Here is a 16,659-nt window from a genome sequence, read left to right on the forward strand (position 1 = left end):
CAAGAAATGCTTTGCTATGATTTATTCTTGAAATAGGATTAGTTGAGGAAGAAATAAATTCAAGATTTAAAGATTTTAATAAAACTGAAATGATTGTATCTTTTATCAATAATCCATTTCAAAAAAACTTGAACATCACAGAAATTTCAAATAAAATTAGTGGGCTGTTTGATATAAACCAAGCTGAAGTAGAACTTGAGATAATAAACATTCAGAATAGTTTACGTTTAAAATCAATAAACAGTGAAGTCATTTGGAAGTATGCACATGAAAAATTCCCAATATTAACTGATATTACGCAAAAAATTCTGTCGCGTTTCGGATCGACATACTTGTCAGAATCCGCTTTTTCCAGTATGACCGTCATAAAAAATCAATTACGAAACCAAATTACAAGTGATCATTTAGATGATTGTCTGTGATTGGCCACTTCTTCATATCAACTTGACTAGGGAAAATATTGCGAGGTCCAAACAATGCCAGATTTCACATTAACTTTTTTTTTTCTCACCCATTTTTTCCACAAGTTCAAACCATCTCAATTAGTAAGTGCTGATTTCATCAGATAAAAGTGGAGAACTGTAGAGTTCATATAGTTCTTGATAATATCTTCTCCATTAAACTGTTGTGTTATCTCTTACAGGTCCACAGACTTTTCTGAGGATGTTATTTTCAAACATCTGCAGAAATGTTTTTGCATTTCTGCAGATATCGTAATAGTACTGACGTTTGTGTCATCTTTTGCAATTTCTTGAATACATTTTTCTAAAGTTAAAAAGGATGGACAAAAGGACATCTTTGCTTCAATCCTGTCTTAATATCAAAAGGTTCAGATATAATTCCATTAGTCAATGTGATGTTTTTGCTGTTAGTGGTGTAAATTTTGATTAAACATATTAACTTATGAGATATTCCCAGTTCATTTAATGCTCCCCAAAGCCATTCTATGTGAATGCTATCATATACTTTTCTAAAATCTATAAATAAAATATGAACCTGCTGATTATATTCCCATTTTTTTTTCCACTCTAAATTCTGTCTTATTGTAAAAATCTGGTCATTATAGACCTATTTCTTCAGAATCCTGCTTGATATTACCTATATTTTCTTCAGCATAGAGTAAAATTCTTTTTAGTATAATATTAGGTAAAATTTTTTATCTTGCTGACAGGAGCAATATCTCTATGTAATTTTCACATTCATCTTTGTTTACCTTTTTATATACTGGAATGAGTAATGATTCTTTCCTTCTGATGGTATCTCTTTCTTTTCTCAAATTAAATTTACCAGTTTATGTATATGTGTAAGTAATTCATTTCCACCATATTTGATAACTTCAGTTCCTATTTTGCAGTACCTGGTTCTTTGAGCTGCTTTATGCTTTTCATACTTCGGCTAGTGAAGGTTTGAATACTTGTAGGTGACATAAGATCATAAGAATGCATAAAGCCCCCCCCCCCCCACAACAAGTTTGAGAGACCATCAAGGGAAGGGGGTGATAATATAGAAAACATCATAATCTATTCGTAGTCTGTACCTATAAAACAAGTAAGATGTTTCAACTCTTTAGGCAACTTTTGGTGAAGTTGGCAAACGAAATGTGAAGACAGGTACTTTTATTTCATGTTCATTTGTGACAATGCAGAATTCTGCAGCTAAATTACACATCATAAAATAAAACATTTAGATTCTGCATACTTGAAGCATCTGTGCACTGATCCAAATCACTAGTTGTGCAAGGTTGATCTATTTGCAGGCATATCAGAAGGTATTAATTTTTCATTTAAACCTATTTTTTGTTGCTATGTTAGAATTTTCCCACTTTGTGTGTAGTCTGTTCAATCTCTTCTTAGTATTACAGTCTAGATGCTTGTCGTGTGATAGCTCTTCAGATAGTGGCAGCTGTAGCTTATTCTAGGTGTTTAGTATCATCAAGTGATACTAAACACCTAGTATCATTTGCTAGAGTTCTAGTTTGGCAGTTGTTGCTGTTGCTTTATGAAATCTTCTGTAGAAGACAGAAAGCTATGGTGAGGTGAGATGCTCTCTGCCTGTTTTCTTTTTCTTGTCCATATATTGGATGTCTGTAATTCATTCTCATCATCTTTTATTCCCTCCACTTATGTCTTCTGGAAAAGCCTTCCGCATGAAGTATTCCCAAGCAATTTCAGCTTGCAGCTCTTCAAATAAAAACATCAATAAACTCCTATTTCAGTCCCCTTCTGCACTCCACACATGGTGCTAATGTGTTTATAGGTCTCTTGACCTCTCATATATAGAATCAATATTAAAAAAAAAAAGCTTTTTTTTTTTCAATTTTTATATATTCTTTTATATATATATATATATATATATATATATTTTTTAAAATTTATTTTTACACAGTCTGGAAACCCATCGTCTTTTATTCCTCTCCACTTATTGGAGGTCTTCAGGCTCCAATAAGTGGAGAGGTGGTCTCACACTGGGCAGAAATTCATCTCAAACCTAAAGATGATCACAGACATCCATGCCCAAGGTGGGATTCAAACCTGCAACCTGTTGGTTGGAGAGTGGGTATGCTAACCACTCTGCCGAACAGGAAGTTTTATAAACTTTACTAAGGAGAAGCCTGTGGTTCATAGCTTCATAGGTAACAGTGAGGCCATCTAGGGCAAGTTTCTTGTCTCAAGTTTACTTTAAAATCCATCTTCAATGCACTATGAAAACACAGAATTATTTATATATATTCTGTATTTAATCTTCATTTTTCCTTTCACTTCTTGCATCTGGCCTCTTCCATTGCACTGGTCAAATTATTACTAGCGCTTGTGGGATCAGTTGAGAAAGTACTTTTTAATATAATTTTTGATATTCTTCTTTATATGCTTTACTTTATTTAAGTTATTTAAATATAAAGAGCCAATAGGCTTCATTTTGGCAATATAAACATTATTTGGGATTTAATATCCCCTTAATTTAAATAATATTTATATCGCCGAAATGAAGCCTATTGGCTCTTTATATTTAAGTAACTTAATGGGTGCACCTGTTTGACAACTCGTATAGCAGAGTATATAAGTTCTTTTCGCTATACCCTTTGGTATTAATTTGGTCTAGCTACTCACTGATGAAGCCTCAAAAAAGGCTGAAACCGGCCTGGGTAGTGACCTTCTGCCATAATGTAATAACAGCATACATTTCCTAGGAAATGTGTTTTTACATTATGGAAAATACCAAGAATAGCGATCAGAACTTTACCACCTTTGTTGCGAGTTGCCCGGTTTGTACTACGTACTAGGACTACTTGCATTAGCTCACGCTAGTAATCGCCGATATTTTTATAGTCTACTATATGCGGCATGAAACTCTCTGATTCCAATCTTTGAGTTTCTTATTCGGTTTTAAAACAATGTGGGATTTAATATCCCCTTAATTTAAATAATGCTTTACTTTAGCCTTATTCAACCTCACAACATACTGTGTTTTGTATCCTCTTGGAATGCTGTCTTGATAATAAAGGCAGGATAATTTTGGGAATTGTTATAGTGGCATTAATTTTTTTTTTCAAAGTTTCCAGTGAAGAATAACCAGTGTTTTCTTTCCCAAAGTGGAATCATCAGCATAAATGGGCAAAGTTAGATCTAACCCCCATCTTAATCTGAACTATGATAGGCCTGTGCTTTAAATATTGTATTGGTCTTCAGTTATTAGTAATGTTGGTGCTTGCAGATGTCTAATCATGGTTAGAACCCTGGCTCTACAAAGCAGTTATAGGAAGAAGGTAGTTCTTTTTCCCAGTGTGGTTTGCTTATATCTTCAAGCCACACTGTGACTGTTAAAATCATTGATAAATATGCTGGCATTTGCTGTTGGTATCTTAAAGGCTTTGTGCTTTGACTTGAAACTTTGTGCTTATTTGTAAACATATGTGATTACAAGGTTTTCTTTCTCTCCACATTGATGAGTATAATTTCATCATATCCAGTAAGATTAGAGCTTGTGATACTTATCTTGGGTTTCCAAAAACTTCTTCAAGTGTCATCCCTTAGAAGGAGGTTGGCAACCATGTCATGGAATTTTTTTCTTTTTTTTGCTGCTCTGGAACATTTATGGTAATTCAAGCCAGTCCAGTCCTTAATGTCTTCAAGCCATATTCTCCTGGGTCTACCTCTCCCTTTTTTCCATCCAGTTTCCCTTCTAATATTGATTTTTGAATGCCCTCTGGTCTAGTTAGATGTCCAAAATATTTAATTTTTTGTTCTTTAATTATTTTCATTAATGTTCTTTTCATTTTTGCTTTCTTTAAAACATCTTCGTTTTTTATTTTCTCTATCCATGTTATTTTCAACATTCTTCTGATGGTACACATTTTGAAAGCTTCTAATTTTTTCTCTGCTTCTTTATTTAGAGTCCAAGTTTCACTGTTGTAGAGAAGGCTTGACCAGATATAGCATTTTATTAATCTTTTTCTTGTGTCTTTATTAATGTCTGGATGTTACAACAGTTTTCATATCAATAAAGGCTTTTCTTGCTATATCTTTTTATTTCTTTAAGGAAATTTCCTCTGTCTGTAAACATTTGTCCCAAATATATAAAAGACTGAACCTGTTCAGTTTTCTTTTTATTAACAGTTATGTTTAGTTTTTTATTTATTGGTTCTTTTGATATAATCATGCACTTTGTTTTCTTTAGGTTGATAATTAATCCCATGTCTAAGCTTCTGTTGTAAATTTCTGTGACTAACTTTTGAAGATCATCTTCAGATTCAGCTATAAGGACTGACTCATTGTCTGAGACAGTCCTTTAACAGCTTATGCTTGCATTACACCCTTCAGTTCTGAAATATTTTTAAAAACTTGCTCACTATATATATTGTACAGTAAGGGTGATAAATCACATCCTTGTCTTACTCCTTTTTTGATTTTAAAGTTGTCAGACTTATTAAACTTATTAGTCTATATTCTGAACATTCAGAAGTTCTTGGAATTTTGGGAATAGTGACAAAGATGGATTTCCTTAGATCATCAGGGATGTATCCTGTATCATAGATTTATTAAAATCATTAAGTGTGTTTTCATTTACTTTCTTTAACAATTCAATTGGGATCTGATCAGGACCTGGTGTTTTATCTGTTTTCATTTGACTTAGAGTGTATTCTATTTCTTCATATGTTTCTTCATTCAAAATATGGGTGGTTCACCATCCATATTTTGTATATCTGGTGCATCTGTGTGATCAAAGTCAAACAGTTCTTTTCCATGTTCTTTCCATCTTTTTATGATACCTTGTGTCTCTAGTAGCATTTTTTTAATTTTGATCTTTTATACAAGGATTGTAGTTAAATTTTTCTTTTTATTTGTGAGAGCATGGATTGACTTATGCATTTCTTTACTATTGTTTCTTGTCCAATTCCTCTATTTCTTTATATTTTTCATTTAGCCAGTTGTCTTTAGCCTTCCTGCATTCATTTTTTTATAATTTTACTGAGTATTCTATACTGTTGTGTACTTTTCTTTTTTCGTCTTTCTTTCATAAGTTCTACTATTGATTCAGTCATCCAGGGTTACCAAGTATATTGTCTTCTGTTTTATATCCTACATGATCTAATTTTTAATTTTAAAAATATGGTAGCATAGTTTCCAAAAACCATGCTACCATATTTTTTACATGATCATTCTTTTGTAAGTCACATTCCTAGAATGTGTGGTCAGTTTGCATAGTGCCTAGTGCATCTCCTATAGCTAAAGAATATGGCATTCTTCTTTTCTTTGCACATTTGTGTAATAATGTCCTGTTTTGTTATCGAAAGTCCTTCTGCATTTAATGATAAAATTCAATCCTGCAAAGAATCCTAAATTGTGAGAATGCAAAGGCACAACCAGTTACACTGCTTCCAAATGGATAATAGAATCAGGAAAGCTGGTATAATAGTGAACCAATTGAATAAATTTTTATGGATAAGAGAGAGAAATTATAAATTAAAGATGCCAAGAAATTATATTCTTGGTTTCATCATTATAAAATTCCAGACATACCCTCAAGGAGTGTACAAGATATGATAGTACATGAAAAATTTACATCATTACTGAATGATATAATCACGTAATCACAAGAAAGATATTTATTTAACCAAATATTTCGGTCTGGAAATAGCAGACCATCGTCAGTGGTATTACAAGAACAGTTTAAAAAATACAAGCTAGAATACTAACAATAGATCGTTAAAATTAGAACACGGCACGCGATGTTATATCACTAAGTATGAAATGGAATATTTTGAAGTAGAGACATAATTGAATTTGCTATTTAAAAAAAAAAAAAAAAAAAAAAAAAATTAATGAGTAATCTTGATTAAACTTTCCCAGATTTTTGATATAGATATACACAGTCATTACGATTCAGGTTGGGCAATGGAGCAAGGCCTGCACGCTTTCCTTGAACAAACGTTCAAACCTATAACAGGAGCTATGTAAGAGGCGAGTCCTGGATTCGAACCTATAATCCCGTTATAGGTTCGAACGTTTGTTCAAGGAAAGCGTGGAGGCCTTGTTCCATCGCCCCAACCTGAATCGTAATGACTGTATATCTATATCAAAAATCTGGGAAAGTCTAATCAAGATTACTCATTAATTAATTAATTAATTTATTTTTTTAATAGCAAATTCAATTATGTCTCTACTTCAAAATATTCCGTTTCATACTTAGATATAACATTGCACGGCGTGTTCTAATATTAACGATCTATTGTTAGTATTCTAGCTTGTATTTTTTAAACTGTTCTTGTAATACCACTGACGATGGTCTGCTATTTCCAGACCAAAATATTTGGTTAAATAAATATTTTTCTTGTGATTACGTGATTATATCATTCAGTCTTATGTCGCAAGTATCCTTGAAACAACAAATTACATCATTACTAACTTCCTATGTACAATTTTCCTCCAAATCAATCTGTTACCTGTCAATACTTCAACATTATCAGATCTTATATTTCTATCTTCTAAGGCACTTTTTACTATATCAGTCCACCTATATATTGGTCTTCCTCTGGGTCTTTATCCTGCTAACCTAGCAGAGAATACTTGTTTTGCTAATCTTTCCTCACCCATTCTGTTTAAGTGACCATACCACCTGAGATTAACTCTGCTAACGCATTCCTGGATGCTGACAGTATCAAGTTCTTTCCTAATATCCTCATTTTTAATATGATATTGCCATTGATGCCATCTGTTCACACCTCTAATCTTTCTCAGGACTCTCATGTCTTTGGTCAAGTGTTTTACTTCTGACCCAGCTCTGAGATCCATAAGTTGAAATTGGTTTGAACACTGTCTTGTATATAGCTAATTTAGTGTTTTGACTAACTTTTCTCTTATTCAATATAAATTTATTCAGTTGACTTCCCACCATACCAGCTTTGTTGATTCTGTTGTCTATTTCTATATTTAATTTCTAGTTGAAATGTTTTACTTGTTCTGTAGGCTCTCCATTCACAATGCAGTTGATTTTTCTATGCTTCTGCCTATTTTCATTGTCTTTTGTCTTGTTATTGCTGACTTTCATACCATATCTATTACAACAGTTATTCAATTTAGTCAGGGAATCTTGCAGACTTGTAGTGAATTTATTCAGAAGTATAACATAATTCGCATAAAGGAAAGAGCTGAGATTAACATCTCCTTTATCAGGTTTAATACCATAATATGATCCATATAGATAATGAATAACAGAAGAGATAATGTACATCTTTGTCTGACACCATATTTAGCATTAAACCATCTTCCTGTACTTCCTTCAATTCTAACTGCTGACTTAAAACTCGAAGACTAAGCATTGCTTCATATAATTTCCCCAATGACACCTAATACAATTTTCCTCCAAAACTTCTTTCTCAAAAATTTTCTCAAAACTGTAGCATTTTGAATAGCTTCTCTCTTGGCACCTTGTCATATGCCTTTTCCAGATCTACAAAACTTAAATATAGATCTTTGTTATATTCCCATGATTTCTCAATTATTTGTCGTAAAGTGAAAATCTGATCCTGACAGCCTCTATTTGGCCTGAATCCCGCTTGTTCTTCACCAAGCTTCCCTTTCGCAATCCTTCTCAACTGTTTCTCAAGTATACTTGCATATATCTTATCAGGAACACTCATTTGGGAAACATCTCTGTAATTCTCACACTCAGTTTTATTTCCCTTTTTATATATGGGTACTCTGAGAGCTCTACTTCAATCATCTGGAGTTCGTCCCTCTGTCCAGGCTTTCTGAACTATGCAGTGCAGCCACTGCAAGACTTTTATACCTCCATACTCGAGTATTTCTAGTCGAATGTTATCTACTTCAGCTGCTTTTCCACATTTCAGGCCTTTGATAGCTTTTTCTATTTCATGTAAGGATATGTATTCCTGGTTGCATGCCTGGTCAGTATTTTTTTTTTTTTTTTACAACTGGGCTGTTATTGATAACGTCATTTAGCAAGTTTTCGAAGTAATTATTGCATACTTCAAGGATATGTTTTTCTACAGTTTTCTCTCTTTCCTCCATTTCTGAGCTTCTTCAGCAACCTCAAGGAATATCTTGCCACCTTCTTGATATTTATTTTCTATGTTCTTACCAAAGTCTTCCCATGACTTTTGTTCAGCTAGTTTTACACAGTGTTTAGCTTTCTTACATTTGTCTCTGTATTCTCTATGAGCACAAGCACAAGCTGACTTATTTGCCAGGAACTTTTGATTTGCTTTTTTTTTTCCCTTCATTGCCTCTTTAACTTTGTGTGTCCACCATGGAGTTCTGATTTTTCTATCCTTGCAGACAACCTCACCACATGCCTCTCTGGCTGAATTAGTGTTTTCTTCAGGGGGCTTGCCACTGAATCTCCAAGGTTTGGTTCCTGTTCTCACTCTTTCATTTTTTCTCGAATAATGTTTGTGTATTTTAGTTACATCTGAGAGCTACTCAACTTTTATTCACTTTAAAACTTTCTAACATGTTCTTTTCAATCTGAAATTCAATTTTATCCTGCTCAAGACTAAATGGTGATCACTTCTTTGCTTCATCCTTTATCTAAGTGTAAGCAAACAAAGATTGCACATCAAGTAACTTCATGATTGGTCTATTTGTATGTAGAGGCTAATGACTTCACATCACTGGCCTTAGTATCCCATAATGTAACTCACATATTCTTACGGCATTATGAGAGGAATACTACACAGACCGGTTTCGACCTTTATTGAGGTCTCATTAGTGGGACCCATACTAAGGCAGCTGATGTGAAATCATAATGAAATGAAATTATATGCAGAGGCAGCTACCCCAACACCAACTTATTCCCAAGACCCTAAACCACGATCAACGTACACCCAAAATTCCAGTAAACTTGCCCTGTCAAATATGACAAGGTGCATTGGAAAAATGCTATCAGAACTCTGACAAACCAATCCTACACAAGAAGCCAAGGATTTCATCCTTAGATATACTCAGTTACTATTCTCATCAGTTCTCAATGGATAAACACAATAGTAAACCCACCTTGCTACAGATTATCAGCCCAAACGCGAATGGACTGACAAGCAGGATCCTAGAACTACAGGATTCGCTGCAGAGACCCAAGCCAATATAATCCTCATCAACGAAATGCATCTGCAACAAACCAAAAATCAATAACCATATCATCTACTGCACGGACAGATTTTACGCAAGATGAGAAGGCACTGCCATCTGCATCAAAAGAGAAATAAAACATAATGAATTCACTAATCCCCAAACAGAACACATGGAAAATGTAAACAGCCTCAATATATTTGCAGTGTACAAACCCTCCCCCCCCCCCCAATAAAAAACTAGAATCCAACGTGGAAGAACTACTGAATGCAGGCATACTAGAGAGAAATTAGCAAAAGCAATAGACTAGCAGTGTACAAAAAACAGTGCTTAAATTGGTTAACTTAAGGTTAACATTTGGACTAGATCTAGATGTAGGCAGTTGATGATTTGAGATAGCAGGTATATGGGAGTTCTGAGATGATGATTATTATTATTATGATTCTACAGGCAACTCCATGGAGTCCAAACACTCATTGCAGGAGACCAAACCATCCACACAATCTAGCATACCTCTCCTTGAAACTATTAACAGACAAAGCACTCACAACTGACTGGCGACCCACCCATTCTACTCATTCACAACTCTTTTCAAGCAAAAAATCTAGTCTTCACATCTTTACTAACCACACCTGTATTCTACTTTCAGGGATGTCGCCCTCTAGCCAAGTGCTGAAACATTTCCCCTATATCAATCGTATAAGCAACTTAAATGTTTCTATCATTTCCCCTCTTTTCCTCCTATCAACAAACTACTGCAGTCCACACACCTTCAATCTATCCTCATAGGGAACATTCCACACACCACTCACCATCTTGGTCACTCACCTCTGAATTTTCTCCACTGCTTCCTCATCCCAAGGAGACCAGACCTGTCGAAACCAGATGTGGACATATCAAGACCATATAAACATTAATAACTACCGTATCTCTGCTTGATAAGTGTGTGTGTGCTTCAATAGCCAAGTAATCTTATGGACTACCTTAGTAATATGTCCTCTAAACTTTATCTCTGTCTACCACCACCTCTAAATCTCTAGCTTCATCTATTTCCTGCAGTACAGTTCGATTGATGTGGTACACAGCTTGTAATCAATTATCTCAAATGCATAACTTTACATTTTTCCACAATAAACTGACATCCAACGAGCCTGTGTAGCTCAGCGGATGTGGCGTTTGCACACCGCCGCGCTTGACCGCACGAAGGAAGTCTTGGTTTCGAGTCTAGTCGGCGACTAGAGGAAATTTTTCTAAGCCTTTTTTCGACCGGTTCCCGAGTTAGTCGATCTCTGGCACGGGCAAGCAGGTTTTTCCTCCCGGAAACTCGGGTTTTTCGTCCTGTAAACTCAAGAAAATCGACCTTAGAACCCACATTATTTCAGACATTAAATATTTGTGTTAGGGTTAGGAACCACGAGATGGCGGCACATTTGAGCCGTCTCTCTTCACTGCGTACCGCTTAATTAGTGATAGCCTTGGGCCATCTGTCTCTGATTGTGTACCAGTGGAGATTGAACTGCCCACTCAGTCTCCAAAAGTTAGATAGGGCTAAATGGCCTCGCCTACTCCCGTATACGGGAATAAAATGGCGTTAGCTGATTTTAGCTGAACTGACATCCATTATCTTTTGTCCATACTGACAGCCTATTTAAATTATCCTGCAAGCTCTCCACATCACTACCAAATTTCACATAATTGGCAAATAACTGAATATTTCCTTTCAGGTTATTTTCTGTATCATTTATGTACAAATTAAACAGTAGTGGTCCCAGCACTGAATCTTGCAGCACAACACTAGTCACCTGTTTTTGCCTTGATTCTGCCGCTCCATATACCACTTTTTTGATATCTGTCCAGCAGCCACCCTCTTATCCACATAACCAGTGTTATATCCATCCCCATTTGTTTAATTTGTGTAACAGAGTTCCATATGGTATTCTATCAGTTGCCTTTTGCAAAATCCAGCAGAATAATCATGTAGCTGTTACTGTATTGTAAAAAATTAGAAATTACTAAGACATGACCTGCCCTTCTCAAAGCCGTGTTGCCTTTCATACGGTATCATATTTTTATCCATCCATTCTTGAATTCTCTTTTTGGCCAATTTTTCCAGTACTTTTGCCTCCACACCTGAGATAGTGATTAGTCTATCATTTGCTATTGCAATCTTAGAACCTCCCTCATGTAAGGGAATTATTTTGCCCTCTTTAAACTCCCTTGGAACTTTACCAGAGCTGAGACTTAAAGAGCCTAGTCAGAGACATTGCCAGTTTCCTTGCACATGCTTGTAAAATCTGCACTGCTATTCCACAACTGTATTTACATTGAGATACTGCAATATCCTAACCTCCAATTCATCTACGTCTGTTCTCACATCAGTGTCTGTTGCATATGTTTCAGACGTAATCTCACTTGATTGATATATATACTTGAAAAGTGGTCACTCAGCAGATAAAATAGTTGATCTGCTTCTGTCACGTCGTGACCATCATCACCTATTAAGGTTAATCTTCCATTGCATTCTTCCTCTTACTTCCCATGTAACGAAATACCTTTTTAGGATTTCCTTTGCTCTGCTCAACTGGATTCTTCTCATAATCTGATATTGCCTTCTTTGCCATGCTGGTCACCTTTTTTGACTGAGTCTTGTGCTGCTTATGAGTTTGCTGGTCATACTTTCTCCTTGTATACTCTCCACATCATTTTCTTCTTCTGCATCTCATGCTTAATGATACTACTCATCCATCCAACTCCCTGATTAGTATTTCCTTAGCATTAGGTATACAATTAATATCATCAATGATCTGTAACTATTTCCCATGCACTACTAATTACATCCTTCCCTTGCAGTGTTTTATGCCATGGAACAGATTTAAGCTTCTTCCTAAGCTTGTCATAATCACCTGCATTGTAGTTCCACATATACCCCTTTTTGAAAGAATATTCCTCATGTTTTACAAATCTTCCAAGTTAAGACTGAATGGTCACTTTTGCCATTCGAATGCAATGTGGTCACCTTTATTATGGACAGCTCTTCTCATCCTATGACCAGGTCCAGTACTCTCAGACCCCTATTCCCCTCCATCTCATGCTACATCAAGTAATTATCACTCAGTAGGTGTATAAATTATATTTCCTTCCTGCCTTGTGATACTTCTTCCTTCCAGTCTATATCTCCATAGTTGAAATCTCCCATAATAATCACTTGGCCTGTACTCATTGTACTAATTTGCCAATGTATGTCTTCCAGATCATCTGTGGAACCCCCTGGCATGTAGCAACAAACTAACGAGACTGGTTGCAAAAATGTTGTTTATTATTACGATTGTACAACTTAATTGTTATTCCCTTCAACTTACACCCCCTTCCTCTATCTATACACCGTTGCATACGAATTTTCCATTGTTGGAAGCAGTGCTGCAAGTCATCAGGCATTATCTGCTTCAGTAGTGCTGCCGATTATTTCTCCTTTACCTCATCCACTAACTGAAAATTGGTGTCCTTCAATGCTGATTTCAACTTTGGGAAAAGGTAAAAGTTGCATGGAGCTAAGTCCGGAAAGTAAGGTGGATGGTCCAACACTGGGATCTTCTTATCAGCCAGATACTGCTTTACAAACAGTGCTCTGTGGGCTGGAGCATTGTCCTGATGGAGAATCCGAGCATTGTTCTTCCACAGATCAGGTCTCTTGTTCCTCACTCGTTCTCTCAGCTTGGCCAGAACCTCAGGATAATGATGTTGGTTAACTGTCTGACCCTCTGGTATCCATTCACCCATTACCACACCATTGATATAAAAAAAAAAAAAATGATCCGCATTGTCTTCAATTTTGACTTGCTCATTCTTGCTTTTTTCATTCTCGGCGATATGGGAGTTTTCCAGTGCATCAATTCTCTCTTTGTTTCTGGATCGTACTTGAAAATCCACTCTCATCACATGTGATGATCTTCTCCTGCAAGTCCGGCTCTGCTGTTAGCCGTTCCATGATGTCAGTACAAATTTGTTTCCGGACGTCTTTCTGCTCCTGACAAAAGTTTTTGGAACCATTTTGGCGCAGACTTTGTTCGTGTTCAGTTGCTCATGCAAAATTTGTCGTACAGTCTCCTTATCAATGTGCACCATGTCTGCTATCATCCAAATGCTTAAATCAGCAATTGTTGCAGACAATTTCATTAATTTTCGCAATGTTTTGTTTGATTCCTGCAGTGGCAGGGTAACCCAGTTGTTCATCATCTTCAAAGTTTTTTCGACTTTCAGCAAAGTGTTTGTGCCTTTCAAACATTCACGCACGTGACATTCTATTATCACCGTACACCTCCTACAACAGGAATATGAGATTAATCTGCTGCTCAAGTTTAATTAGACATCATTCCGGCAAAGTGACTTCACACATGTTTCTTTTATAACTGCCTACAGACTAACTACAAGCGACATCGAACAATACTTATCTCAACTGCTTCTATAACCTTCAAGGTCATCCACGGTGCGAGCGCATCTGACTGCTATGAGTACATGATTCACAGCATACCTTGTCTTGTTATTTAATAGCCACATCTCATATATTTTGTCTTACTGGCCTTGATCTCGCACCAGACTGATTCAAATGAACCGCCACACTCCTGCCTATTTCCTGTTCTTTTAGGCTGCAATTCATCCTCTATTATTAGCAGTTCCTCTATCCCCATCTTATCTTCCTTGAAAATACTAAACCCTGCATATTCTATCCCTGTAACTACATCATCTGCTAACTACCAAGTCTCATGAATGCCCATAATTTTTGGTGAGGTTTCACTAACTACTACCAGAAACTCCTCTCTTCTGTTCCTGATACTTCTGGCATTAGTACATAGAAACTCAGAATCCCTTTAGGCAACCACCCACCTTTACTTCCTGAATTGACTATCCTATTCAATATTTTTGCTTGAAAAACTCAATTCAGCACTTTTCATGCTCATGGTCACTTGCCTCATGGGTGCCTTCATACAAACTCTCCTGACTCCACCCGAATGCTTAAGTTTTTCCTAAATTTGTGCTTCAGCATGCTCAGTGAACAACGCTTTCTCTAGACACTAATATCAAAACCATTTAGATATAGTCCATCGGCATTATACAAATCCTTGTTTCTGCCAAACACATTCCACAGATTCACAAATCCAACATCATTCCTTCTGCATAACCTATGTATTGATTCATATGCTACCAATGCCCTCCTCAGTTTGCCTCTATCATAGCCTGGCAGGAGATTTAACAGTCTACACCTTCTCGTTCTTCAGTTTTGTGTCTGCTAACAATTTCTTTACATCCTCCCTCATAGAATACTTCTCGCCTCTGGAATCATTTGTGACAACCAAGACAATCAGTTCTTTCTCCTTACCTTTATGCATGCAGATGGCATGACTAATATCATGATTTTTGCATCAGGGGAACATTTTTGTTACACTTTCATTAAGTACTTTCCTGATCATTGATTTTTGTTGATAATTTTCTCCTTCCATCCAACCATAGATACTGTCCAGTGTGCTAACATTTGCTTCAGTCTTATCACCTAATAGGCACTCACTTTTTAAACATTTAATATACACACTCTCTTCAGTTTCAATTTCTTTCCATATATCCTTTAATTTTTGTGACACAAACATCTCACTGCACTGCACAAAATCCCACAAATTCAAATCACCCGACAACGTGGTCTTTGCTGCCATTGTTCTACCACGCATTGGTGCTGTACCAATAATATTGTATTTAAACAAAAAAATACAAGGTTTATTTACAAACTAAATAACCCAATCAATCATACATCCATTTAAAACAAAAACTACAATAAGTTAACCTAATATTATCAAATAAAATATGAAAAAGTTAGTTATCCTTCAGGAGAGCTACACACAATATGCCACCTAATAGCTCTCGATTATTCTCAGGGAGTGAACATATTACATCAATGACTGAATCATATTAATATTGAAGATATTTGAAAGAATCTTGATGTCATTTGTAAGTGTGAATAGAGCTATTCTGAGTGGTATGGTAACTTAAAGAATGGGAAAGGAAAGGTTAGCAAAACAGGTTTTAAAATGCCAAGTTGACAGGAAAGAGGTTGTGACAAAAACCATGATTGTATTTTGAAGTCTTTGAGTTTGAAGAAAGTCTTCAAACTCAGAGACTTCAAAATACAATCACTCTGCTCAGTCATTCACAAGTAATTCTGAATAAATTTATTCTAAATTGTGAATAAAATCCCTAATAATCAATACAAAAAACATTTTTTTTTTTTTAATTTGCACAACGCTATCTCTAAATTAGATAGTTCTGTTATTGCACCTTGTACACCTCATGAGTGTATGAAAGAATTGGTGCTGCTGATAATTGATTTTATTGTCTTTGCTAATAGAAGATTCCCAAATATTTGTCCTAGGGTTTTCATTAGGTTTGCGTACATTGTCTAGTAGTTTTTAGTAATTGAAGAATGTTTCGATATTTTACTTAAATTACTCGAGAATTACATTTTTCTTTTAGTTTTAAGAGTGTTTATTGCAGAGTTGGTCCCAGTGCAATATTATAATACTCCTATTTGAAGTAATTTTACCTATGAATGAGCATATTTTTCTGTAAGTTGTTTATTAATAGTGATTCATGAAATCATTGCATCAGCACATTATTTCCTTTAGGGAAGTTGGATTAAAGGAAAATTGGTGTGTCCAAAATGTGGAGGACGTCTTGGATCATATGATTTTGTAAGTGGGCTTAAATGCTTCTGTGGCATAAATGTACTTCCTCCAGTTCGTGTAGTCCGAAGTAGAGTTGACTGTGAACGGAAACTTGAAGTTGAAGAAATTAAAGCTAAAATTCATATGCCAGTTATTCATACTCCTCATGGAATTCAAGCAATCGATATGATGTGCTCATCAAAATTTCAAAGTGCTAACAGATTTGCAGAGAATGATACTATTAATCTGGCAGGTAAGAGCTGCTTAAAATATGAAAGTATATTTTCTTAATCATTTTGCATTACTGAATTGATTTGTCACATGCTCTTGTTTACATTTATGAAGAGAAATATGTAGATCTCTTTCTT

At 35.5% G+C, this 16,659-nt stretch overlaps 1 protein-coding gene across 3 annotated transcripts in view; it reads left to right on the forward strand.

Annotated features, from left to right (window-relative positions):
* The window catches only part of LOC150101275 (uncharacterized), a 246,176-nt gene that overhangs the window by 123,514 nt on the left and 106,003 nt on the right, over window positions 1-16,659 (forward strand). For all 3 annotated transcript variants that reach the window (XM_090400557.1, XM_090400555.1, XM_090400556.1), the window contains exon 3: window positions 16,253-16,544. In XM_090400557.1, coding sequence (XP_090256683.1) covers window positions 16,253-16,544 — 292 coding nt within the window. The remainder of the gene's footprint in view (window positions 1-16,252; window positions 16,545-16,659) is intronic.

The sequence above is a fragment of the Typopeltis vanoorti genome, chromosome 11 (genome assembly GCF_054136105.1).
Source record: "Typopeltis vanoorti isolate ZY-2024b chromosome 11, IOZ_Tvanoo_1.0, whole genome shotgun sequence".
In the NCBI taxonomy this organism is placed as follows: Eukaryota; Metazoa; Arthropoda; class Arachnida; order Uropygi; family Thelyphonidae; genus Typopeltis; species Typopeltis vanoorti.